General features: G+C 41.6%; 1 protein-coding gene across 4 annotated transcripts in view; it reads right to left on the bottom strand.

Moving 5' to 3' along the window:
• FBXO36 (F-box protein 36) overlaps positions 1–24,346 on the bottom strand; it is a 101,869-nt gene that overhangs the window by 52,316 nt on the left and 25,207 nt on the right. For 2 of the 4 annotated variants that reach the window (XR_008712195.1, XM_055573684.1), the window contains exon 1: positions 15,104–15,356. The exons of the other annotated variants lie outside the window; for them this stretch is intronic. Coding sequence is in view for 1 of the 2 variants with exons in the window: in XM_055573684.1 (XP_055429659.1) it covers positions 15,104–15,223 (120 nt within the window). In the remaining variant the exon portion in view is untranslated. Of the gene's footprint in view, positions 1–15,103; positions 15,357–24,346 lie in introns of those variants that run through there. 4 annotated transcript variants of the gene reach the window in all.

The following is a 24,346-nucleotide window of genomic DNA, read 5'->3' as shown; positions in this document are numbered from 1 at the left end:
TTGGAAAATCCCACTAGTGGGCTATACAGTCCATGGAGTCACAAAGAGTCAGACTCCACTGAGCCACTGAGCACAAACACAAAAGCCTGATAACTCTTCACCGTTCACATCTATTTAGGAGCAGAGTGCTAGGAAGCTGCGTGGAGGTTCTGGGCATTTGAGCAGGGATTATCCAGTGAGGATCTCTGTTGGGTGATCTGCTGAAGCTCTTTGGTTGGAGGATCCTATTAACATCTTAAGATCTCTTCTTGGCTGGTGAAACATCTTCCAGCTTTCTCCCTGGAGGGTATAAACCTCACTGCCTGAAGCTTTCCATGAGCCACTGGGAAGTCAGAATGAGTCTCGCAGTTCAGTATTTGGATTTTGATTTACTTCCTTGCCATCTTTAGCTCTGAGTTCCTCTGTCCCCAGTGACCTGGGGTCCGGAGTCCATTGAATCCTTAGTCTGCCCCTCCAGAGACCAAACTTCCAGTCCTCTCCTGAGGGGTGAGGGAAAGCTGTTGCTGGTTGTGCAGAGGAAAGGGGGTTGTGAGTAGAGGATGAAGAAGGTGGTTCTAACCACATCTTAAATGGGATATCAACCATCACTCCTGTTGACAGGTCCTTTCTAACTTTCTTCAAAGTAACTGTTTCTCCCTGTTCTTGAATTGCCCCTGCTTTGAGGTTCTGGGGTACAAATCTGATTACTTCCTGATTTCTCTACCACTAGCTTAAAATTCAGCTTTTTCAGGACTGTTAAGCCAGCTACCGCTAAGTCATCTTTGTAGCATGCAAAATTGTTGCCTTCATCGCCATTCCCTGTCTCTCTGTCTTTGTGGGTTTATGCTTTAGAAAAACCCTGTAATTGTTATTTTAGCAGCGTTGCCAGAGGGAGGGAAGATATATAATAGGACTTTAACTAGAAGCTGTGCTTTGTGTATCCTTAAGATGTTTAAAATGCTGTCCAGAACCTGACATACTATATATATCATTTTAATTTAAATACATAGGCTAATGCAAATGATTAAGTTTGCACTAGCAAACTTAGTCAATGTTTAAACTCAGGAATATGTATTAAGTGTATAATGATTTTAAGATGTTTAAATGTTTAAAAGAGGTTGACTATCTACATTTTTAAGTTTACTTCATTATAAACATGTGGCTTCAGTTCAGTTCAGTTCAGTCGCTCAGTCGTGTCCGACTCTTTGCGACCCCATGAATCACAGCACGCCAGGCTTCCCTGTCCATCACCAACTCCCGGAGTTCACTCAGACTCACGTCCATGGAGTCAGTGATGCCATCTAGCCATCTCATCCTCTGTCGTCCCCTTCTCCTCCTGCCCCCAATCCCTCCCAGCATCAGAGTCTTTTCCAATGAGTCAACTCTTCGCACGAGGTGGCCAAAGTGTGGCCAAACATGTGGCTTAATTTTGTTAAATTTGTAACTATCTCTTTAGATTTCAGAAGTGCTTGAGAAAACCATACTTGATATAGACTGAAATTCTTAAGAGGATTTAATCGACTTTGTCAGTGTTATAGTAAGTCCCCTACACATGAAAGCGTTCCCTTCCAAGAGCACATTCGTAAGTCCAGTTTGTTTGTAAGTTTAACAAAGTAAGCCTAGGTACCACCTAACACAATCAAATGTATAATACTTGTACTGTAATAGGTTTATAGTACTTTTCACACAAATAATACATAGAAAACAAACACAAACAATAAACAAAACAATTTTAATTTTACAGTACAATACTTTGAGAAGTACCGTAGGACAGTACAACAGCCAGCATACATTACCACTCTGTTATGCTTGCTTCTGGACACCCTGGGCTTAAAGATACAGCACTACTGTACTCTATACAGTACTGTATTAAAGTACACAAACACAACCACGTGTAGAGGATGAGTGCACATGACAATGTATATCCCAGACACATGACCTAACTTACGTCATTAGACATAGAAAGTCTGCGTATGAACTTGAAGGTTCATATGTAGGGGGCACACTGTATTTAAATTTAAGAGAATTTAACGTGTTAGATTTATAAGTTTTGTGACTTTAATTTATCATCTCAAGGTAATTTGATTAAGTTTGTAAACAGCGCTTAAATGTTTAAGGGATTCAGTCAGTTCCGTTCAGTCGCTCAGTCGTGTCGGATTTTTTGCGACCCCATGAATCACAGCACGCCAGGCCTCCCTGTCCATCACCATCTCCCGGAGTTCACTCAAACTCATGTCCATCGAATTGGTGATGCCATCCAGCCATCTCACCCTCTGCATCCCCTTCTCCTCCTGTCCCCAATCCCTCCCAGCATCAGGGTCTTTTCCAATGAGTCAACTCTTCGCATGAAGTGGCCAAAGTACTGGAGTTTCAGCTTTAGTATCAGTCCTTCCAATGAACACCCAGGAGTGATCTCCTTTAGAATGGACTGGTTGGACCTCCTTGCAGTCCAAGGGACTCTCAAGAGTCTTCTCCAACACCACAGTTCAAAAGCATCAATTCTTCGGCGCTCAGCTTTCTTCACAGTCCAACTCTCACATCCATACGTGACCACTGGAAAAACCATAGCCTTGACTAGACAGACCTTTCTTGGCAAAGTAATGTCTCTGCTTTTGAATATGCTATCTAGGTTGGTCATAACTTTCCTTCCAAGGAGTAAGCGTCTTTTAATTTCATGGCTGCAGGATTACAACTTGTTAACTGTATAAGCAAATTAAATATTACTCAAAGTACAATGAAAATGAGTGTTTTTAATTTTTACACAAAAGTACTTGGTTTATAATTGAATTTACTAGGTTGCAAGTGGTATTTGAGGGTTTAAAGAAAAATAGTTTTTTAACTTCTAAGTTTAATTGAATATTTGCGATAATTGAATATTGTGATAAATACATAATTATAATAAATTTAAAATGTTTTAAGTAAATTATAAATAGTTACAAATAATTCTAAAATAATGTTTCTTAAATCAGATTTAAATGATTGATTTAGGAGTTTGGGAACTTTTGGGTGGCCACTTGAAAAAAGAAAATTGATTTATACATTTGAATACATAAATACAAAAGACTTGTGCATGGCAAAGTCTCCAAAGACCTGTATGGAAATGTTTAAAGCAGCTTTGTTCATAATGCCTTCAAATTGGGAAAAACAAAATATCTATCAACTGGTAAATAGATAAATACATCAATATGATAAAAAATATTAATCAGCAATAAATAGAACTGCTCTTACATGCAAAAATATAGTTGAATCTCAAAAGCATTATGCTAAGAGGAAGGAGCAAGATTTAAAAAAGAACTATATATATTGTATGATTCTATTTAGAGCATGTTGAAAAAGGTAAAACAGAAATCAGGTCAGTGGTACCAGGGGATGAGGGAGGGAAAGGGGACTGACTGCAAAGCGACATGGGTAAACTTTAGGGGTTGGTGAAAATATTTTATATCTTTATTATGGTGTTGGTTATACATTTATCAAATGTATGAAATCTAAAAAGGATAAATTTTATTTTACTAAAAGAATAGCAAGAAGCCTGATTTAGGGTTTCCCTGGTGGCTCAGTGGTGAGGAATCTGCCTCCCAGTGAAGGAGACGTGGGTTCAGTCCCTGGTCCAGGAAGATCCCACATGCTGAGAAGCAACTAAGCCTGTGTGCCATGACCACTGAGCCTTCGCTCTAGAGCCGGGGACCACAACTACCGAGCAAAAGGCTCTAGAGCCCGGGAACCACAACTACCGAGCAGCAACTGCAGAGTAGCTGCCACAGCCACAACTAGAGAAAAGCCTGCACAGCAAGGAAGACCTAGCACAGCCAAAAATAAGTAAAATTATTTTTTAAAAACAAACCTGTTTAAAAAAAAAAGGCAAAGACAAAAGAAAAGTGATAAACTGGGAAAAACATTCATAATGAATATTACAACAAAGGGTTACTCTCCCTAAAGAGTTTGTAGAAATAGAGAAATGACCAACAATGACCAAAAAATAATAATTTTTAAAATGAGCCAAAAAAAAAAAAAGGAAAACAAAGTTCATAGGAAAAAAATTCACAAGGCTTATAAACATGAAAAGATGCTCAATTTCACATAGAAGAGTAGAAAAGGACATTAAAATCATGCCAAGCTATGTATTTTCTGTTCCTCATCTATCCAGACTGACAAAATCCTAAGGGCTGAAAGCGCACTCTGTTAGCAAGGCTGTGTAGAAACAGGTAATCTCGTAATTATGGTACAAAAGCTAGGAAGGGAAATTTGGGACCCCAAGGACTATAACCCACCAGGTTCCTTTACTGATGGGATGGATGTCCCAGGCAAGAATACTGTAGTGGATTGCCATTTCCTCCTCCAGGGGATCTTCCTGACCAAAGGATTGAACCCACATCTCCTGCATTGACAGGTGGATTCAAAAATTAGAAGCAACCTGCGTTGGGCAGAAGGAGACTGGTTGTGAAAAAAGTTTTGACACAATCACACAAAAGAGTAGGCGAGATAACACTAGTGACTCCCCACCAGAATACTAGGTCCATGAGGCTGGGAGTCTTTGTCTGTCTGGCTCATTGCTATTATCTTAAGATCTAGATGTGAGTCAGAAATACAGTAGGAAGTAAAAATGAAATTGCTGAATTAATGAATTGCCTGATCATATTGTGTTTTCACTTTCCCTTATGGCTTATCTTTTTCTTATCAATTCATAAAAGGTCTTTTTATATTCGTGGTTATAATTTTTTATTTGATGAGGGTGTCAGCTGACATTGTTTATGCTGTATATACCATTTCAGAAATGTAACATTTTTTTTCTTTTTCCCCACTGTGCTGTGTGGCAAGTAGGATCTTCTTTCCCCAAACAAGGATTGAACTTGTGCCCCCTGCAATGGAAGCACAAAGTCTTAACTGCTGAAACTGCCAGGGAAGCCCCCAACAATTTTGTCTAAAACTTATATCTGGAAATCTTTTCCCTTTTGGCTTTTCTGAGCTTCCCTGGTAGCTCAACTGGTAAAGAATCCGCCTGCAATACAGGAGACCCCAGTTCAATTCCTGGGTCAGGAAGATCTGCTCGAGAAGGGATAGGTTACCCACTCCAGTATTCTTGGGCTTCCCTGGTGGCTCAGACAGTAAAGAATCCGTCTGCGATACGGGAGACCTGGGTTCGATGCCTGAGTTGGGAAGATCCCCTGGAGAAGGGAAAGGCTACTCATTCCAGTATTCTTGCCTGGACAATCCCTATGGACATCAGAGCCTGAAGGGCTACAGTCCATGGGGTCACAAAGAGTTGGACATGACTGAGCAACTAAGCACAGCACAGCTTAGTATGAAAGCCTAAGGATACTCATATATTTTCATAAACTACCATTCTAATATTTAATATCAATATAATTCATTGCAATAATAAAGAGAAAACATCCTAGGGTTAGCATAATCAATGCCCCAAATTGCTGACAAAATTCAGTGAATATAAATCCTAGGTAAAATACTGATAGAATGAAACTACCTAAATATGATAAAATTTATTTATACACACACACTCACATATACACAAACCCATAAACCTGGTCAACCTCATGGTGGTTGTTTAGTCACTAAGTCATGTCTGACTCTTGCGACTCCATGGACTATAGCCTGCCAGGCTCTTCTGCCCCTGGGAGTCTCCAGGCAAAAATACCAGAGTGGGTTACCATTTCCTTCTCAAGGTAAACATCATATTGAATGGTAAAACACTGAAGCCCTGACATTTTTAAAATTAATGAATTTATTTATTTTTGGCTGCACAGGGTCCTTGTTGGTACACAGGGGCTTTCTCTAGAGTTGCAGCAAATGGGGGCTACCCTTCATTGAGGTCATGGGCTTCTCATTGTGGTGGCTTCTCTTGTCGTGGAGCATGGGCTCGAGCGCACACAGGCTTCAGTAGTTGTGCCGAATGGATTTAACTGCTCCCTTCCATGTGGAATCTTCCTGGACCAGGGATCAAACCCATGTTCCCAGCACAGGTAGGTGGATTCTTATCCACTGTACCAACCAGGGAAGTCCACTGAAGTCTTGACATTTAAATCAGGAAAAGGCCACTTTTATTCAACAATATTTTTGGTTTTCGGGACTTCCTGCTGGCACAGGGGATAAGAATCTTGCCTGCCAATGCAGGGGACACAGGCTCAATCCCTGGTCCGGGAAGATTCCACATGCCCTGCAGTAGCGGCCAGTGTCAATTACCAAGCCTGAGAGCCTAGAGCCTGTACTCCATAACAAGAGAAGCCACGGGAATGAGAAGCCAACACACCAAAACAAAGAGTAGCTCCTGCTCACCTTAACTAGAGAAAGCCCACACAAAGCAACAAAACCCCAGCACAGCCAGGAAGACCTAGCGCAGAAAAAAAAAAAAACCCAAAAAACAGTACTTTTGGTTTTCTAGCTGTGCTATTCTCAGTTGCTTCAGTTGTGTCCGACTCTTTGCGACCCTACAGACTCTAGCCTGCTAGGCTCAATGTCCATGGAATTCTCCAGGCAAGAACACTGGAGTGGATTGCCATTTCCTCCTCCAAAGGATCTTCCCGAACCAGGGATCAAACCACATCTCCTGTGTCTCCTACACTGTAGGTGGATTCTTTACCACTGAGCCACTGGGGTACAATAAAGTAAGAAAATAACTGGAAGGAAGAGAAGTTATTTTAATAGATATGAGAGCTCCTAATCTACTAGAATTCATAAGAAATATACATATTTATTTAAAATAAATAATTGATATAACATTTATAATATAAGCTAGTTAGAAATGGATATGGAAAAAATGCACCCCACACGCAATAATTTACAACAGGAAAATACCTAAAATAACCAGCATAAAGGTTATAGAACCTAAAAAAAAAGTTATTCAATTTTATTGATGGTCCTAATACCATCATCTGAACAAACTGAAAGACATTTCATATTCTAAGATTAAAAATTTCAATATCATTAAAAAAAAACACACCCTTTCCAAATAAATATATAAACCCAATGCAACACAAATCAGAAATTTACTTTCCTATTTGGGTAAGACGACAAAATTTTGTAAAATTCATATTGTAAGGTAAATGTGTGAAAAAATTGCCAAGAAGATCTTGGGAAAAAAAGAATAATATCTTGCAATATGTGAGAATGTATGTGCATCTGCTCAGAGACTAAGTTGTGTCCAACTCTCTGTGACCCATGGACTGTACCCTGCCAGACTCCTCTCTTCATGGGATTCTCCAGACAATACTGGAGTGGGTTGCCATTTCCTTCTCCAGGAATCGAACCTGGGTCTCCTGCATTGCGGGAAGATTCTTTACCACTGAGTCAGCTGGGAAGCCTGCTACTGCTAAGTCACTTCAGTCGTGTTCGACTCTGTGCGACCCCATAGACGGCAGCCCACCAGGCTCCCCTGTCCCTGGAATTCTCCAGGCAAGAACACGGATTGGGTTGCCATTTCCTTCTCCAATGCATGAAAATGAAAAGTGAAAGTGAAGTCGCTCAGTCATGTCCGACTCTTAGCGACTCCATGGACTGCAGCCTACCAGGCTCCTCCGTCCATGGGATTTTCTAGGCAAGAGTACTGGAGTGGGTTGCCATTACCTTTTCCTGGGAAGCCTATTAGAATGTAATATTTATTTATGTGTGTGTGTGTGTGTGTGTGTGTGTGTGTGTTAGTCACTCAGTCATGTCCAACTCTTTGTGATTCCATGGAATTCTCCAGGCAAAAACACTAGAGTGGGTTGCCATTTCCTCCTTGAGGGGATATTCCTGACCCAGGGATTGAACCCTGGTCTCTGGCATTGCAGGCAGATTCTTTATTGTCTGAGCCACCAGGGAAGCCCAATATTTACTTATAATTGCCAGAGTATAATATAAGGCAATTATAAATAAATAGTATAGTATTTCTATGTAATAAATAAATTTACTGATAGAATAGGATAAAGTTCAGAAGTATCATCAGATGTAAATGGGAAACTAATATATGGTGAAGGTATTATTTCAACTTGGGAAGGAAAGGCTGCTTTAGTTAATAGTGTTGATATTTTAGGGCTTCACAGTTGGCTCAGTGGTAAAGAATCCACCTGCCAAGGCAGGAAACAGGGGACACAGGTTCTATTGCTAAGTTGGGAAGATCCCATGGAGGTGGGCATGGCAACCCACTCCAGTATTCTGCCCTGAAGAATCCCACAGACAGAGGGCAACAGTCCATAGGGTCACAAAGTGTCAGACATGACTCAGCAACTGAGTACACATGCATGTTGATATGATAAGGCGTCCACCTAAAAAAAAAGTTTAAACTCCTACCTCCAAATACATTCCAAAATAAAATCTAGATGGACTATTATGATAAGTGCATTACTTTAAAAATAATAATATTATTTTTACTTTATAAAATGGCACAGGAATGAGGGATAGCACCATACTAAGAATGAAAAAAAAAAAAAAGAATGCTTAGACCTGCTTTAGTATCATCATAATTCTCTGGCTGAAATCTTAGAATCAGAATTCTAGAGATGACTGACTAGAAACTATTATTTTGACTTAAAAATTCATTACAGAGGTGGTAGCCATTAGATTTGCTTCCTCTCTAGGTTCTTGAGATCGAGAAATGTAACCTGAAGCAATTTGTTGCATTGCCTGCGTGCTCTGTCATGACCGACTCTTAGCAAACTTCTGGACTGCCTCCAGCCAGGTTCCTCTGTCCATGGGAATACCGGAGTGGGTTGCCATCTCCTTCTTCAGGGGATTTTCCCAACCCAGGGATCAAACCCACAGCTCCTGTGTCTCCCGAACTGGCAGGTGAATTCTTTACCACTGCGCACCTGAGAAGCCCGATTTAAGCAATAGTCTTTATTAAAAAACATTCTACTACAATAAATCATATTGGAGGTCCTACAGAATTCATAATTACATCATTTTCTCCTTAACATGTATCTTGACTTGGCCATTTACACCTCAGACACAATCTCATACCAGGCAGATTTTTTCTTTTTTTATATATTTACGTATTTTTTTATTTGCTGTGTTGGGTCTTAGCTGTGGCACGTGAATCTTTTGTTGTGGCTTGAGGTGGCTTCTCTAGCTGTGGAGCATGGATTCCAGAGCACGTGGGCTCAGTAGTTGCAGAACCCAGCCTTAGTTGCCCCACTCATATGAGATCTTAGTTCCCTGACTAGGGATCGAACCCAGGTTCCCTGCATTGGAAGACGGATTCTTAACCACTGGACCACCAGGGAAGTCCCTCAGCAGATTCCTTGAAAGCAAAACTTGTACAATATTTTGCAAAAGGAAAGAAAATAAGTAAGAAAACTACATATATTGATGATAAATTTTTTTTCAAATAGAAATCCAACATGAGTACTTATGATTCAGGGAAAGAAACAGTCATATAAGTAGTGAGAGGATAAAATATGGACATCATACCAAAGGAGATGGATGTCACTGAGTTCTTAAAGGTGAAGGCACAGATGGGGCTTCAAGCATATTGGAGCAGGTGTCCTGGACCCAGGGACATTCCAGCTGAAAACTTACTAGCAGATGGCCTTGGGTGGAGCTCCTAATCTCTGTTTACCTGCTCTTGTTGTTCATGCCTCTGGGAAGCTTAACATAAACTGATATGCATAATTGCGCTTAGCAAAGTACCAGACACATTTTTATTTTCTTTACCTTTTGAATTATTACTGGAATCTGTTAACATGACAGGCTAAGAATACAGATGTAGTTTCCTAGGTTTAGAAGACGCATAGATCCACTCTTACAGCTCCAGTTAAAGAACTGGATGAAACCCACAATTTTCTAAGTCTGGAGATGGTGAGACCGTTCCCAAGTGTAGGAAGGCTGTGTGAGTCAAGGACACGCCAGTCAATTCTAACACACACTTTGCAGAGGCCTGACCCCAAAATACTAAGTGCGTCTGCCAGATGGGTGTGCTAGAAATCTCAAAGAACTCAAAGTGCTCTATGAACTGTAAGTTCAAACCAAGAAAAAAAAAAAAAGCTCTGAACGCAGATGCAAGTGAAGCCTTTTATTTTCTTTTTTTCCCTTTTGCATTAGTGCAATATAATCTTCTGGAACAATGCCTGGAAAAAATAATACAATCTGGAACCCCCTCGCCAAAACCTTCCTGAATAGCCTGAATATGGGCAGGAAAGTAACTAAGCAGGTAGGAAGGTCCAAGTGTCCATGGCTGTACTCACTGAGCAAATTTCAGCATGTATCTGCCCCTAAGCCTGTAAGCTGCTTCTTTATAAAATTACTATTTACAGTTGGAAGACGCCTATGGTTTCACTTTGAGTATAAAATAGTAACTACTGGTAAAAAAAAAAAAAAAGTTTTTAAAAAAGTCTCCCCCAAGTTGTTCAGGGTCTAGTTAGAAGTAGCTGTGCTCTGCACGTGCCTAATTCCCTGGCTGGGAAGGAGGGGACATCAGACCCAACTGGCCAAGAAGCTGACTGTGTATCTCTTGACTAGACAAACATTTGCCATTGGAAATACAATTTCTCTCTCACACACACACATTCACCATCAGAAATACAGTTTCTTGGACTTCCCTGGTGATCCAGTGGTTAAGACTCTGCACTTATGCCACACTCTGCAGGTGGCATAGGTTTGATCCCTGGTTGGGAAAGATCTCACATATCCTGTGGTGTGGCACCACCGCCCCCTGCCAAAAAAAAAAAAAGAGAGAGAAAACAGTTTCTCAATCTCTCTCTCCCCTCTTTTTCTCCAGTGGGAGCCACTTCTTGTATTTCCTCGTTTTCTGTTGCTGTTCTCTTCAAATGCATCCTTGGGTAGAGCCCTACCACTCAGTAAGAGGCCCACCTCATAGATTTATTTCTGTGTCTTCTTTCTGGTTCTCTCCATGTAATATTTTCTTCTTCCTTTGGCTTCCCTTCTTCTCGTTTGTAAAATGAACACCAGCTACTGAATATACTTGTATCTATGCCCTTCTCGGTGCCTATCTACTAGTAAAATAAAACAAAAAACACTTTTGTTTCTGTGAATTAATTATTTCCTAAAGAGAAAATATTAAAAAATAAAACAAATATCAAATTTGGAAATATTTTGTTGAAAGTTCCTTACCATCTGTGATGGGTTGAAATGTGTTTCCCCCCACACCCGCCCCCCGCCCCGATATCCTATGTTGAAACCCTTAAACTCTCATTCTGACTATACTGGGGATAGGTTCTTCGAAGAGGCAAGGCTCAATGAGGCCATGAGGGTGGGGCCCTAATCCAGTAAGACTCATGTTCTCCTCAGGCGAGGAAGAGACACCAGGGAGGCACAGGTTCAGAGGAAGGGCCGTGTGAGGACACAGTGGAGGGTGGCTGTCTGCAAGCCAAGGAGAGAGGCCTCAGAAGACGCCAGACTTGCCAACACCTGGATCTTGGACTTCTAGCTTCCAAAACTATGTGAAAACACATTTCTGCTGTCAAAACCACCCAGTTTGTGGTATTTTATTATGGGCAGTGCTAGCAGACTAACACAGCTCCCAAAATGATCATGAGAAAATAGTAACAGGTCTCACTGAGGATACACTCTGCAGCACATGTAGGGTGCTGCAGGCTTTACTCCAGCCAGTCTTTACAACAACCCTAGAAGGTTAGTACCACCGTACATTTTATAGATGAATAAACTAAGACTCAGGGAAGTTTAGGAAAAACTTGCCCTAGCTCATTCAGTGGAATTTGAATCCAGGTCTATCTGACCCGAAAGCCTCTAAATCTGGTCAACCTGTTGCCTGATTGGAATGATTAAAAAGCCTCAACTCTTCAATGTCCATAATCAGTGAGAGAAGCAGTGATATTTATAACCCTAACAGTGCTGATCCACAAATTAATATTTGCCATTAGACGGGTTGTTTTCATTTTGTTAAAATTAAAAATATATATATTTTTATCAGAGTATAGTTGCTTTACAAAGTTATGCTTTCTGCTGTAGAGCAAAGTGAATCTCCCTTCTTTCTCAGGTTTTCTTCCCATTTGGGTCACCACAGAGCACTTGGTAGAGTTCCCTGTGTATACAGTATGTTCTCATTAGATATCTATTTTATACATAGTAGTGTATACATGTCAATCCCAATCTCCCAGTTCATCTCACCTCCACCTTTCCTCACCTTGGGTTGATATATTTTCCTTCTATGTCTGTGTCTCTATTTCTTTGCAAATTGGTTCATGTGTACGATTTTTCTAGATTCCACATATATGCATTAATATCATTCCATTTTATGGCTGAGTAATAGTCCATCTATTCTGCTTGATGACTATGCTAAAGCCTTTATGTGGATCACAACACACTGTGGAAGATTCTGAAAGAGATGGGAGTACCAGACCACCTTACCTGCCTCCTGAGAAACCTGTATGCAGGTCAAGAAGCAACAGTTAGAACCAGACATGGAACAACGGACTGGTTCCAAACTGGGGAAGGGGTAGGTCAAGGCTGTGTATTGTCACCCTGCTTATTTAACTTCTATGCATAGTACATCATGTGAAATGCCAGGCTGGATGAAGCACAAGCTGGAATCAAGATTGCAGGGAGAAATATCAATAACCTCAGATATGCAGATGACACCACTCTTATGGTAGAAAGTGAAGAGGAACTAGAGTGTCTTGATGAAGGTGAAAGAGAAGAGTAAAAAGCTGGCTTAAAACTAAACATTCAAAAAACAAGGATCATGGCATCTGGTCTCATCACTTCATGGCAAATAGATGGGGGAAAAGTGGAAACAGTGACAGATTTTATTTTCTTGGGCTCCAAAATCACTGTGGATGGTGACTGCAGCCATGAAATGAAAAGACGCTTGTTCCTTGAAAGAAAAGCAATGACAAACCTAGACAGTATATATAAAAGCAGAAACATCACTTTGCTGCAAAGGTCTGTACAGTCAAACCTATGATTTTCCCAGTAGCCATGTACAGAGATGAAAGTTGGACCATAAAGAAGGTTGCGCTGAAGAATTAATGCTTTTGAACTGTGGTGCTGGAGAAGTCTTTTGAGAGTCCCTTGGATAGCAAGATCAAACCAGTCAATCCTGAAGGAAATCAACCCTGAATACACATTGGAAGGACTGATGCTGAAGCTGAAGCTCCAATATTTTGGCCGTCTGATGCGAAGAGCTGACTCCTTGGAAAAGACCCTGATGCTCAGAAAGATTAAGGGCAGGAGGAGAAGGGGATGACAGAGGATGAGATGGTTGGATGGCATTACCGACTCAATGGACATGAGTTTGAGCAAAGTCTGGGAGATACTGAAGGACAGGGAAGCCTGGTGTGCTATAGTCCATGGGTTCACAAAGAGTCAGACATGACTGATCAGCTGAACAACTTTTATCATATTGTGATAGTCAGTAAAAGATCGTATTTGTTCTCCACTCACATGATTTGCTGGATTAATCAATGTTCTCTGCTCTCTGTAAAACACTTAGCCCTTGATATATGATTAAACTTCCAGACTGATTTGAATCAAATCTTCAAAGGGTTTGTAATGATGGTCACATATTCATTAGGTCAATATATTTATCAATCAAATAAATATTTACTGTGTCTCTGCTATTTGCAAAGCAGTGAACCAGGCAACTGTCTTATGCATGGGAGGAGGGTAGTGTAAAAAATAAAGACAGTCTTGTTCAAGATTATAATTGTAAGGGCCAGAATATGAACACAAAGTAATATAAAACTATTATCTGTGTTGCCTTGTCAAAGATGAATATACAGCTTTCGTTACTTAGACTCAATATTGTTATACTAATGTAGTAAATAGGACTCTCATTTCCTTAACATTCATGGGTGAGAAATAAAACTTTTTCTGTAAGTGAACATTATTTCATATTAGAGTAGATAATAAATGCACATGGCAAAATGAACAAGGTAAACAAAGAAAGCATCTTTCCCTGTCCCAGGGCCAAGAGAATGTGCTTCCTAAACCTAATCTCAGTGACTTTGGCATGTCTCTCTTGTCTCTGCTTGAGGCTGAGTTCAAGTTTCAGAGGAGAGGTGAGTCCTCCGTGCGGCTGATCATTTACAAGCCAGCAACAGGGGAGCTATCCCCATCCCATCTATTCTTGGGTTACCATGGCAACAGGTAAGGGTAGCTTCGGTCTTCTTCCAGTCCCCTTTTGGCAACACACCCCTCCCTCATTGGTAGACGCAGAAGGAGGTGACCTCTGATCCCTGCACAGGGGCCAGGAAGCTCTGAGGTATGTCCACCATCACCCTCTCTTGCAGCAAGCTGGCAGTGGGAGACACCTGGACCTCGGAGCAGATTCTCTTATGCCTCACCTGGCAGGGCAGGGGAGGAGGAGGGTGGAGGTCAGCTCCTGGAGCCTCAATATACCTGGAGAGTCTGCTGGGTTTTTGACCTTCACCCCCAAGCCAGCTTGGAAGGAACTAGGCAAGGACTCTTCGTGTGGATCAGCAGCATCTGACTCCTCATCCCTCCTCTCTGCATCTCTACTCCCACCTACAATCTGGGAGGTTTCCTGGACTGGAGAATAGGGAGGCAGTTGCTCTGCGCATTCTAACCGATCTATTGTCTGCGCCAAAAACTTGTCTCCATTCCCCACCCAAAGTATGGGTTTTTGGAATAAACAATCTTGAATCTCAAAGCCTGGTCTTGGGGAACTCCCCGAAGGCTAGGAATGAAGCTGATTTAAGGGAGAAAAGTAGTTATTAAAGGAAAAGAAGATAAAATAATTCAAGGAAAAGTCCTAAATTAAACCTTAAGTTTTATCTGGCTTGCCTGCTGTCTGATATGATAGCATCAACTTCCAAATAGACAATTTAAAAGAAAGCAATGCCTAAATATATTTATGTGAGGTACAGAAATTAAAATAATTTATATCAAATGTTCTCTTGGGGAGAGAAAACATTTTCTCTTGAAGGGAAAAAAAAAAAAAAGAAACATATCGTATTCAAAGAGTTATTTTCCCAAGTTACATCCATGACCACAATGCAAGCCTGGGCGAGAGTTTGCACGTCAAAAATGGCACCCTACTCTAGTACTCTTGCCTGGAAAATCGCATGGATGGAGGAGCCTGGTAGGCTGCAGTCCATGGGGTCGCTAAGAGTCGGACACGACTGAGCAACTTCACTTTGACTTTTCACTTTCATGCATTGGAGAAGGAAATGGCAACCCACTCCAGTGTTCTTACCTGGAGAATCCCAGGGATGGGGGAGCCTGATGGGCTGCTGTCTATGGGGTCACACAGAGTCGGACACGACTGAAGTGACTTAGCATTCTTGAGCTCAAGTTTAACAGCTGGCCAAAGCATCCCAGACTCTTTCTGTTTAAACTAAATTGGAATCAAGCAAAATCAGCTGGGGCTTCCCTGGTGGCTCAGTGGTAAAGAATCCACCTGCCAATGCAGGAGATGTGGGTTCGATCCCTGACTCAGGAAGATTCCCTGGAGAAGAAAAAGGCAACCAACTCTAGCATTCTTGCCTGGGAAATCCCATGGACAGAGGAGCCTGGTGGACTACACTCCATGAGGTGGAAAAAGAACCTGACTCTGAGCTGACCAAACAATGACAACAAAATCATCTGACAAGCTATACAATCTAGATCTTTCCTGGTTTCCAGGCTCTGACTTCTGACCTCTGGTTGAACTCACTTTACCTCCACACCTCCTATCTGTCCTTCACACGCCTGCAGACTCAACTCTACATTTTTCACTTAGGCTGTGATTTTAATACAAGACTTTGTCCGAAATCTCTCCTTAGCTCCCCAGTCCTAGGGCTCAGAGCGGTTCCTGGAGCTATGTGCCAACAGTCACTTTTCCTTAGACAAAGTAATGTAAAACATCCTCCTGTTGGCTGCCATCCATTGTGTCACCTATTTTTCAGAGATTTTCAAACTGTTCTCTGTGTATTGTCTCAAACTCCGCATCCCATCTCTTTTTAACCTACAACACCTTAGCTCTGTAAGCAGATAGGGTTGGGGGGGGCGTGGGGGGACAGCGAGGGGGATGGGGGGGTCCCAGAGAAAGAGAACCAGGCACATTCTTTCCTTTTTCATCAGAACAAAAGCCACTGGGGCCTAAGCCATTTTGTGATCTAAGCCTGGCCAAAATGCTTGTCCTTGAACAGGGTCTTAGCAATGAATGGTCTTAATCGAACAAAACAATGCAGAAACAAAGTGTTATCAGGCAAGAAAAGTAACAACAGCAAAGATAATATCTCAGTGGTAAAGACTCCCCGTTCTGTGTCAACGGTAAAGATTAGCCTGAGGCACTCAACAACCAGATCAACTGAGATGATGATGTTGACCTTTTCCAGCCCTGGTGACTTCAGTGAACTAAAGCTTGGACTCTGTCCACCGATCACCCAAGCCCCTTCATGAGTGTGCATGTACCCTTAGCTTAAAACTTAGCTTGCTTTGCTGTTCAAGGAGATGGTGCTTTGGGAAAAGTCCCCCATGTTCTCCTTACTCACTGAAAGTAATAATAAATCCTTCATTCTCCTGACCTTTGGCTTGGTTGTGTATTTTGGCTCAACACCTACCAAGTGACAAACCCAGTTTTTCAGATAACAACTCCACAATGCTTCATGGGCACAGCTACTTCTTAAGTCAACAGTGATCCCTGCAGTGGTTTAATTGGGAAATATTTATTCATTCATTCATTCAAAAAAATTTATTAAGGGAATTCCCTGGCTGTCCAGGGGTTAGAAGTCCATCTGTGCTTTCACTGCTGAGGGCCCAGGTTCAATCCCTGGTCAAGGAACTAAGATCTCACAAGCCTGTGGCGTGGTCAAAAGAGAAAATTAAAACAAACAACAACAAACTTCCCCCCCACCCCAAAACTGTGTGTCAACCACGGGCCATCCCATACTTACTGTTCTAGGTGCTAGGGACACAGCAGTGTAGGAATTAATTAAAAATCCCTATATTCATGGAGTTGACACTCCAGTAGGGGCAGAGAGACTATGTAGATTTACTTATTTTTTTATTGTCCTTATTTCAGTGATATCCCCATCTCAATCCCACAAAAGCTTGAGAAAGTCTATACTTCTTCACACCAATTTGATCAGTCACTAAATATCAATTCAACTTCTCTCTCTAATCCACCTCCTCTTTGTATTCCCACTATGTGCCTTAGTGTGGTCATGATGGAAACATTTATACCATAGAAACTGGCAACTGCTACACATCAGGGCTTTCTCCCTTAGAGAACCAGTTGAAAATCATTTACCAGACTATCGCAGATGAAGGAACCCTAAGTATTTTCCTCTTGGACAGGTCCAGGTGTTTTCTATACCCACCACCCCCTGTTTCACCCTCCTGGAAGTCATCCTTCATACACCTGCTGCCAGGGTGCTCCTTCTGAAACATCAATGCGATTGTGTCAACTCTCCACCTAAAAGTCTTCCAGGGTTCCCCATCCCTTTCAAGGCACTGGCATTCTTGATCTGGTCCTACTTATCCGTCCCAGCCTATGCCTTGCTGCTACTAAGTCGCTTCAGTTGTGTCTGACTCTGTGCGACCCCATAGATGGCCTCCTACCAGGCTCCTCTGTTCCTGGGATTCTCCAGGCAAGAACACTGGAGTGGGTTGCCATTTCCTCTTCCAATGCATGAAAGTGAAAAGTCAAAGTGCAGTCGCTCAGTCGTGTCCGACTCTTAGCAACCTCAAGGACTGCAGCCCACCAGGCTCCTCCGTCCATCGGATCCTCCAGGCAAGAGTACTGGAGTGGGGTGCCATTGCTCTCTCCAGCCTATGCCTTATGTATGCCTTAATCTGTCTACAAACCAGCACCTATATATGTCTCTTTCTCCTCTCTGCTCTGGCTATTCCTTCTGCCTGGAATACTCAGCTAATTCCTGGGCATCTCATAAGACTGTTAAGGTGTCATATTTTGAGCTCCCGTTTCAAGGCCAGGCTGGTTAGATGCCTTTCCCACGTGCCTTCCCAGGGGACCCTATGCATAACCTGTGACAGCATGTAAGCCACTGCGCTGAAACTGGTTCACCTCTTGTGGGGTGTCTGGTTAACCTGCTTGGGGCTGTGACCTTGGCTCCGATCCTAGAGAAGGCTCTCTGTAGTCCTATCCGTGGCCCTTTCCTCCTCTTCCTGGGTAGACTCTACACAGTCTTCCTGGGTGATCTCCTCCATCTCGAAGATTCTTTCCTTGGCTTCTTACCATCTATGTGTCAATGATTCACACTATATCTTCAGCCCTGATCTTGTGGCCTAAGGATCTCTACCTGGATATGCCACCAGTGCCTTCTCCTCCTGTCCCCTCTTCCTGATTCTTGCACGGGAAATGGCATTACTAGGACTCGGCACACTCCAGCCAGCAGGCCAAACATGCCCACAGCTAAGCTAAGAATGGTTTCTACATTTCAAAAAAGGAAAGAACAAAAAAACATAAACACAAAGAAGAATATACAACAGGGACTGTATATGGCCCACAAAGCCTAAATATTTCCTGTCTGGTACACTTTAGAGAAAAATTTTGCTGACCTTCAGGCATCACTGTTGGCCAAATGGGAATCAACAATAATATTAATAATACTACTAGCATTATTAATACTATGACTAGTATTAGTAATTATGGTTAGCAAAATTGACTTAACCCTGTTGAGACACTAAGTGCTCTACACATTTCACTTTATTCTCTCTCAACTATGGAAAAGGAGGAATTCCTACCCATGTTTCTGATCCAATTAGGACACATGCCCACACCACTGTCTACTGTACAAATTTCTCTCTTACTCCAAACAATAAGCAAACTCCAAAAACCAAAATCCAAACAATAACCGGGTCTTCAAAAACTTTTTATCCTCCTAAACATCTCCCTTACATTTGCTGATTTATATTCTTTACAACTACATCTTTCAGTCTGTAAGATCCCAGAAAGCAAGGACAAGTATTTTCTCTTTACTGCATGTTCAGCACCTGCCATTAAAGATAATTACTTCATTTGTATGCCGAGTTTTCATGTTATAGTTGAGAAAAGTGAGATTCATGGGGTGGTTTCATTGGCTGAGGTTGCACAACAAGATTTTTTTTTAAAAAAACAAGATTCTAATTCAGTTCTGACACCAAAGTTCATGTTATTTTAATTATACCATTTTGTCATCTTCTCCCTTTCCATTGGCTCTTTCCTCTTAGCCTTCACATGCTCAAACCTTTCCTTTCCAATAACTACAACAATCCTTTGATCATGCTTTCCCTACCTTTATAAATAAATTTCTTGGAAAAAGCAACCATCTTCCTTGTCATTATTTCCTCATTTTTCATTCTTATGCATCATATTACTGAATCCATCTTGCACGTACTCGGATCCTGTCAACCTCCATATCTAAGGGCACACCAATCTTCATTTTACAGCTACTCCACCCCTCCCGCCAATCCGGAAGTACCGAGTTCCTATGCAATCTTTCCTAAACTGGAATGGCATAATGTGAAGAAGGAGCGATGACTTCGGGACACACTTTGTTAATGGTGCACAAAATAAATCGAGATCGAGCACAGATGCTCACAGACGCAGTTCAAAGCTATGGTGACCGCTGCTGAGATGCTGAGTGTGGTTCCAGGGGAAGGAGCTTGGCAGCACCACTCTGGCTGCTCGGGGTGTGAGCTGCTTCTATAAAGGGCCACTGTAAAATGACGCCCTGCTTTATTTTTGCTTTTCGCTTTTTTTCATAAAAGTGAAAAACTTTGGATTTGTTTCAGTTAGTGAAAGCAGGTACTGATGTCTATCTTTCTGAAAAGCAAACTTTTGAAAAGCGGGGGATACCTGTCCTTGCCTGGTTTCCTCCTCCTCCCAGAATAGTCCCCTGTATCTACTGGAGAGTTTTATTCAGGGGGCATGGAGTCCACTGAACCCTGTTTATCTTTTGTTACTACCACTAGACTACAAAGCCATCTCCAAGTCTTAGTTATTATTATAATTTTTTTAACCTGCCAAGTGCCCGTGGTGAAAGGCACAGAGTTGAAGTTGGTCAGTGCTTATTGAATAAACTATTGAATAAATTAAAACATCAACTTATCAAGAAAGGTGAGAGATGGGACTTCTCTGGTGGTCCAGTAGCTAAAACTCTGAGCTTCACTGGTCAGGGAACTAGATCTCACATGCCACAGCTAAGACACGGTGCAGCCAAATACATAAATAAATAAAAATAAATATTAAAAAATTAAAAAAAGGTGAGAGATTTTTCCAATAGACTATATTGTTGAAAGTGACACTAAGTTTTCTAGGTATCAGAACTCATCAAATGTGTGATATAAACTACATAAAACTATACTTTGAAAGATACAAACTTTTATTTATGTAAATAATATTGATATTTTAACTTCTATTTACAGAGTTGTATTAGTAAACATTTTAGATTTACTTTACATTAATTTACTTGTATTTAAACATATCTTTATACATAACTCATTATGCATTTATGTATTTCTTTTAAACATCAAAGAGAACGAACTAAAGATACCAAGCAATTTAATAGCTCAGAATCCTTAGTATTATGGAATTATCACAAAAGCACTTTTCTGTGAATGAGCAGGCTATTTTCTGATAAGTGAAGCTTAGTATTTTAATCATATTTAATCACGTTGAATACTTTTTAAAAATTAAGACTATAATTCAGCCACATTTGATTTTACAGCAGGGCTTAAAAAGGGGCTAAATCATTGCTGTCTGCTGCTTTTCTTCTTTTTTGAAATGCTAAGGGCAGGTGCTGGGGAAATGGTGATAAAAGGGAGGGAGGAATTCTCATGCAGTGTTATTTAATAAATGGCCACAAAAGAGAAAAAGATATTAAACTTCACAAAAGGGCTGAACACTTTGCTGGCTGGGCTTTGGACTATTTCCAATCAAACTGGCAGGCAATCTCTCAAATTAAAGAAAGGAGGGTGACTTATTGCTGTAGAATTTTAGAACTGGGAAGTGCTGCCTTAAACAGGTCTACCAGGAAACAGATTACAAGTAGCCTTACTTCTTCAAAGTGCCCTACAATTTTATTTCCCTTTAACTGCTGTGAAGTGTATTAATGCATCTCATTTCTTTGTAAATACAGTAAGCTTTCTGTAAATAAAATAGGACTTCCCTGGTGGTACAGTGGATAAGAATCTGCGTGCCAAGGCAGGGGACTCGGGTCTGATCCCTGGTCTGGAAGGATCCCACATCCCGTGGAGCTACTAAGCCTGTGCGCCACAACTGCCGGGCCCGTGTGCTGCAGTTACCGAAGCCCGAGCGCCCTGAAGACCACGCTCTGCAAGGAGAGAAGCCACTGCAATGAGAAGCCCTCGCACCGCAACGAAGAGTAGCACCCCAGCGATCTGCAACTAGAGAAGAGCTTGCACAGCAACAAAAACCCAGCACAACCAAAATTAAATCCTAAAGGAAATCAGTCCTGAATATTCATTGGAAGGACTGATGCTGAAGCTGAAACTCCAATACTTTGGCCACCTGATGGGAAGAGCTGACTCACTGGAAAAGACCCTGATACTGGGAAAGATTGAAAGCAGGAGGGGAAGGGGATGGCAGAGGATGAGATGGTTGGATCGCATCACTGACTCGATGGACATGAGTTTGAGCAAGCTCTGGGAGTTGGTGATGGACAGGGAAGCCTGGAGTGCTGCAGCCCATGGGGTCGCAGAGTCGGACACGACTGAGTGACTGAACTGAACTGAATAGAATTATTTTCTTAAAAAAAGAAATGAAATGAAATAAAACATAAAAAGCAATAAATGCCCTGAGGTTGGAATGGGGAGGAAAGCTACACAGGATTACTGTAGCAGAGGAAGCCATTTATAAAAACCCAAAGTTTCAATGACAATAAGTTCTTACATTGTGATGATTCAAGTTTACTCTGACATCAATATACTTTCTTTCCCCATCTCAACTCCTCAGACCTACAAAAATAAAATTAAAGAATGAAATATATTCATCATTAAGGAGATCATCTACATTCCAGTTGTTTTTTCAGTAGAAAGTTTAAAAACCTGCCAATTAGGATGTCTCCACCTACCACGGACTACCTAAAAAAGCTGAGTCAGTTTTCCTGGAGTGTGTTCTCATTTGTTTAACTTTGAGCAACAGTGGCCACGCCTCTTCCTGAACAGTAAGCTGGCAAAACTCCTCACACTACTTTCTTAATGGTATTTTTTAAAGAGAACATTTAAAAACACTAAAAAGGCTTTATCGTTTTTGTAAGAATGATAAAGTTCATAGTATACAGTTCAAATATTTTAAAACACGGTGAGAAAGATAAAAAAAATTTTAAATCTCATTTCCAGGCATTAAAGAGTATTCTTGAGGGCTTTTCAGATGGCATTAGTGGTAAAGAATATTCTTACATTCTTCAAACATTTCTCAGACTCTATATACATCTATAGATTGATTGTGTGTGTGTGTGTGTTGAAAGACTTCTGGTTTGCACCACCCCACCCCCATACCACCACCAGTTTTTGCTTATTATAAACAACATTCTGATGAATCTTCATTTTATGGGTCATTTCAAATTTGTATGATTATCTCCCGAGAACAGATTCCCTAAAGTGGGATGCCAAGGAAAAAGACATACATACAATATCTGACTAAATATTGCTAGACTGCTTTGGGGAAGCATATAGGTCAGGATTAGGTTTAGCTGAATGTGACAGAACACCCAAAGGTGGCTTAGGAGGCAGTACATGACCCAAGGGACCAGGTATTTTCCATTTGGGGTATTCCATCATCTTTAGAACCTGACTTTCTACATGGCACAGGGTGGCTTCTCAGGTCCCAGTCATTGCATACATATTTAAGGTAGTAGGAAGGAGGAAGGGACACAAAAGAATACAACTTCTAAGGACTCTTGTGATGTCACACCCACCACTTCTCCCAACATCCCACCAGCCAGAATTTGGTCACATGGCTACATTTAGCTGCAGAGAAGACTGAGAAATGTAGTCTTTTTTTTCCCCCTATGTTCATATGTTCAGCTAAAAATCAGGTATTTTTTTACTAAGAACAGGGGAAAATAGATACTGCTGCTGCTGCTGCTGCTGCTAAGTCGCTTCAGTCGTGTCTGACTCTCTGACCCCATAGACAGCTGCCCATCAGGCTCCCCCGTCCCTGGGATTCTCCAGGCAAGAACACTGGAGTGGGTTGCCATTTCCTTCTCCAGTGCATGAAAGTGAAAAGTGAAAGTGAAGTCGCTCAGTTGTGTCCGACTCTTAGAGACCTCATGGACTGCAGCCTACCAGGCTCCTCCCTCCATGGGATTTTCCAGGCAAGAGTACTGGAGTGGGTTGCCATTGCCTTCTCTGGAAAATAGATACTAGGGACAATAAATGGTTTCTGCCATAGGAAGGATATACTAATTTACACTCTTGTCAACATCACCCAAGAGGAGCCATTTCCCCCGCCTTTATCAACATTGTTCTATCAGACCATTTCCACTGCAAAGGCATTTCATTACTTAAAGGGAAAACGGTTTAATCCATCCTCAAACGAACTGTGTAGTTTATGCCACTATCGGTGACGTACACTTCTCCTCCCCAAAGTAAGAAGATGCAAACATGGGGACAGGGGCATTCCTCTGCCTTGAATTATGCTTCAGGGTTAAATCTCTGCCCTTAGCTGACTTCTCCCCTCCCTCCCTCCTAGTAATCTCATCCACAGCTGTAAATGTCCCTGACTCAAAATTTGTATCTGCACTTCTAATCTCCAAAGTCCTTCTAAATTCACCAGTTGCTTACTGGGTAATCCAACAGCATCTTGCATCAACTATAAAAAATTTGAATCTCATCATCTTCTTTTACAAACCTACCTATTCTCACACTCCTTATTTTGGTGGCACTAGTTGGGTCATTCTAGACTCTTACCTCTCTGCCATCACAGAGCACTGACTCCATGATCAAATTCTATTAATTTCAACTTCCTTAACAACCCTTGAAATTCCCTTCAGCTCCACTGTGCTCTTGAGGATCAAGACAAAGTCTCTTGAGGGCTCTCTAGCTCTACCCTTAAATCAGGCTACATCCAACACGGCAGCCAATGGCCTCTCGTTGTGGTGGTTGTTTAGTTGCTAAGTGTCCGACTCTTTTGCAATGCCATGGACTATACCCCACAGGCTCCTCTGTCCAGGGATTATCCAGGCAAGAATACTGCAGTGGGTGGCCATTTCCTTCTCCAGGGGAATCTTCCCAACCCAGGGATCGAACTCAAGTCTCCCACATTGGCAGATGGATTCTTAAACACTGAGCTATCAGGGAAGCCCCCTGATCTATCAGGGAAGCCCCCTGATCTGATTTGGCTGATCTGGCTGGCTAGGTGGGGTCCCCTTCCTCCCTCACTGCTCCATATGCTCGGTTGAAGAGGATGAGCATCCCTGGATTAGTCTTCAGTCATGGGTATACGAAGAATGCCAATATGCATGCGATTTTTAAATTGTTACTGAAATCC

The sequence above is a fragment of the Bubalus kerabau genome, chromosome 3 (genome assembly GCF_029407905.1).
Source record: "Bubalus kerabau isolate K-KA32 ecotype Philippines breed swamp buffalo chromosome 3, PCC_UOA_SB_1v2, whole genome shotgun sequence".
NCBI classification, from domain to species: domain Eukaryota; kingdom Metazoa; phylum Chordata; class Mammalia; order Artiodactyla; family Bovidae; genus Bubalus; species Bubalus kerabau.
The sequence above is the reverse complement of the archived record's forward strand: the minus strand, read 5'-3'. Positions and strand labels throughout refer to the sequence as shown.